Source organism: Penaeus japonicus, unplaced genomic scaffold, assembly GCF_977035675.1.
Source record: "Penaeus japonicus unplaced genomic scaffold, GWHDUDI00000001_assembly GWHDUDI00000015, whole genome shotgun sequence".
Lineage (NCBI taxonomy): Eukaryota > Metazoa > Arthropoda > Malacostraca > Decapoda > Penaeidae > Penaeus > Penaeus japonicus.
Genome location: NW_028234417.1, coordinates 651,992 through 654,491, shown reverse-complemented (window position 1 = coordinate 654,491; position 2,500 = coordinate 651,992). Strand labels below are relative to the sequence as shown.

The 2,500-nt window shown below is 32.3% G+C and overlaps 1 protein-coding gene across 5 annotated transcripts in view; it reads right to left on the bottom strand.

Moving 5' to 3' along the window:
* The window catches only part of LOC122254725 (GTPase activating protein and centrosome-associated), a 45,708-nt gene that overhangs the window by 43,065 nt on the left and 143 nt on the right, over positions 1-2,500 (bottom strand). The window contains exons 1-2 of one of the 5 annotated variants that reach the window (XM_086544321.1): positions 2,443-2,491; positions 1,397-1,482 (exon numbers count right to left, since the gene is read on the bottom strand). The exons of 2 other annotated variants lie outside the window; for them this stretch is intronic. In XM_086544321.1, coding sequence (XP_086400447.1) covers positions 1,397-1,438 — 42 coding nt within the window. In that variant the 5' untranslated portion in view covers positions 1,439-1,482; positions 2,443-2,491. Of the gene's footprint in view, positions 1-1,396; positions 1,541-2,442; positions 2,492-2,500 lie in introns of those variants that run through there. 2 more of the 5 variants (XM_086544323.1, XM_043018557.2) reach the window with 2 other exon arrangements.

Sequence of the window (2,500 nt, the reverse complement as noted above, 5' to 3'; positions counted from 1 at the left end):
ACTTAAGGAATCAGGGTTGGTGTCTGTGGTAAAATATTTTGAAGAGTCAGAGTGGGAGTTTAAGTTTTTTTTTCCAACAACAAAGGCCCTGGTTTTATCAACATGAAAGACAAAAATCTTTATCTAGCAACAATATGGTCTTATCTTTCTTTTATCACATGTATAATCTATAAGCATGTCTAACTAAGCTAGCCCAACTATACCTATGAACATTTTAAACATACAGTTCTTTTTACAGTGCTACTTCTGAGAAGGTATGAGATACAAGGCACATAAACAATAATAAAAAGGTCAGGCAATTTCTCTAATTTCTCTGCCTTTCAGAAACTACAGCATCATGTGCAACACTGAATATATTTAAGCCTCTCGTGTAATCTTATGGAAATACTAACATTACTATATTCTGTGCTCCTATCCCTCTTTTCCCCTTTTACTAACACATTACTCTGCATTCCTTCATTCCTTTACTAGTTATTGAAACTTAGTTTGATAATAATGAATCAAAAGTAATACGTGCAGTTACCATAAATCTCTCTATTATAATCTAATCCATCCTCAGATTGTTGGTATGTCTCACCAAATCAATTTCGGAAAGGACATCAGAAAACTATACATAGAAAAGGATCTCCTTTACTGTGTATCTACTATCAAAATGGGTGTTTTATATGAATTGATGAAAAATGTAATACAAAACAACTTCATATCTAATTTGGGTACAATTCAAACTCTTTCATAATAACATACTGGTAAATCTTAACAATACAATAAGGCATCTCTGCCACAGCATTGTCTTCTTCACTACCAGTGCCTTGGGTAGGTTAACAGACATCCAAGATATATATTCTGGCAAAATAGAGCTTATACACCTCCCTGACAACTAAATATCAAAAGAGAAACTAGTCCAAGCTCTTTCTTGCTAAAACATATGTGGTAGAGATTTGTTGGCCTTTTCCCGAGTGCTGAAGGCATGGAGTATGCATGTAGTACTGTCCACTGTACCACTAAGATTGTGTGCCTTTCATCACAGATCACAGATAATTACAAGTGGATTTGGATAAAACATAGCAAATGTGATTGCAAAAAAGTCTAACTTTGAAAGCCACTGCGGGTAAATTTGCAGGATTTACCATATTTCCTTTCAGATTATATATGGTTTAGGCAAACCCTATTTTCATAACATAATTCATAAATTTTGTAAGAACCTACAGTTTGCATGATAGAAGCTTCTCTAAAACCCTTGTCCATCATATAGTTGGAACTGATATTGATTGAAAATTGACCTTTGATTATAGCCGTTGACTATTCTTTATAAAAATAACCATTCAGTGTGTTAAACTCATATCATGTTTTACATATATAGCTTCATAATTTTACAAATATGGAGCATATATCTTACCTTCTCAAATGGGTAATACACTTCAAACCATAAAAACTTCATTGCAGAAACATATCAATCAATAAACAATGCAGTTGGTTTCATATCTTGATATAAAAATACTTTCTTGGCATATAATCTATACTGTAAATCCCATAAATAGAACATAATTTTTTACTTTGCCAATATAATCATTCCAACCAAAAAAAAAAAGTTAAACAAAAATGGAGTAAAAGTGCCATTATCTTAATACACCAATTTAAATATATGACACAACAGAAAAACTAAACTGTTTCTTTAGAGATCATATGTAGATTCATCTCCTTACAATCTTTAATGAAAATAAATATTACAGATTTACCAATAAGTCCAAATGTTATTTTCATGCCACAATACTAACATAATATTAATCATATTACTAAATGTATATCACTTTACAGTCACCAATAGTTATGTCCATCTGTAGTGAGACTTCTCAGTCATATATATCTTCAATCAACTGAAACATCATCTAAAAATGGATAAATTCCCCAATGATAAGTCATCACATACTATCACAAAGAAAAAAACTAAATAAACAACAGCTGTCTGCAAGACATCTGTCAACTTAAATAATCCTTTATGACTAACAAATAAGTAAGTGATAAAAAAATCAGAACACCAAACTAAGAAACTAAGTACCTAACTGACAAGGAAAGACTAAAGTTGCAATTTCCTTTCAGAGATAATCAATGACTTCCTCTACTATGCCCATCAATGATATAATTCGTTCTAAATGTTCTCTTATTCCAACTGATCATTTGCGATGATATAAAATGAAGACGAAACGCAATCAAGAAAATACGCCAAGTGGCCAACAGGTAAAAGTAATCTACGAAACCATCTCTCAAAATTTTGTTAACGTCGCACTGATTTTCTCTTTCCGCAACAAGTACGTCTGAAACAATGCCAAACAACTCTCAGACGCACTAATTCACTTCCTCAATTTCAACAAAAAGCAAATAAAACACCAAATTCAGTTTTCCCCGATTCACAACAAATCCCCCTCAAATACACTTGAGATCAACCTTCAAAACACCTCTTATTTCCCACCCGCGACCTTCTTCCAGACTAAATAAATCCTTT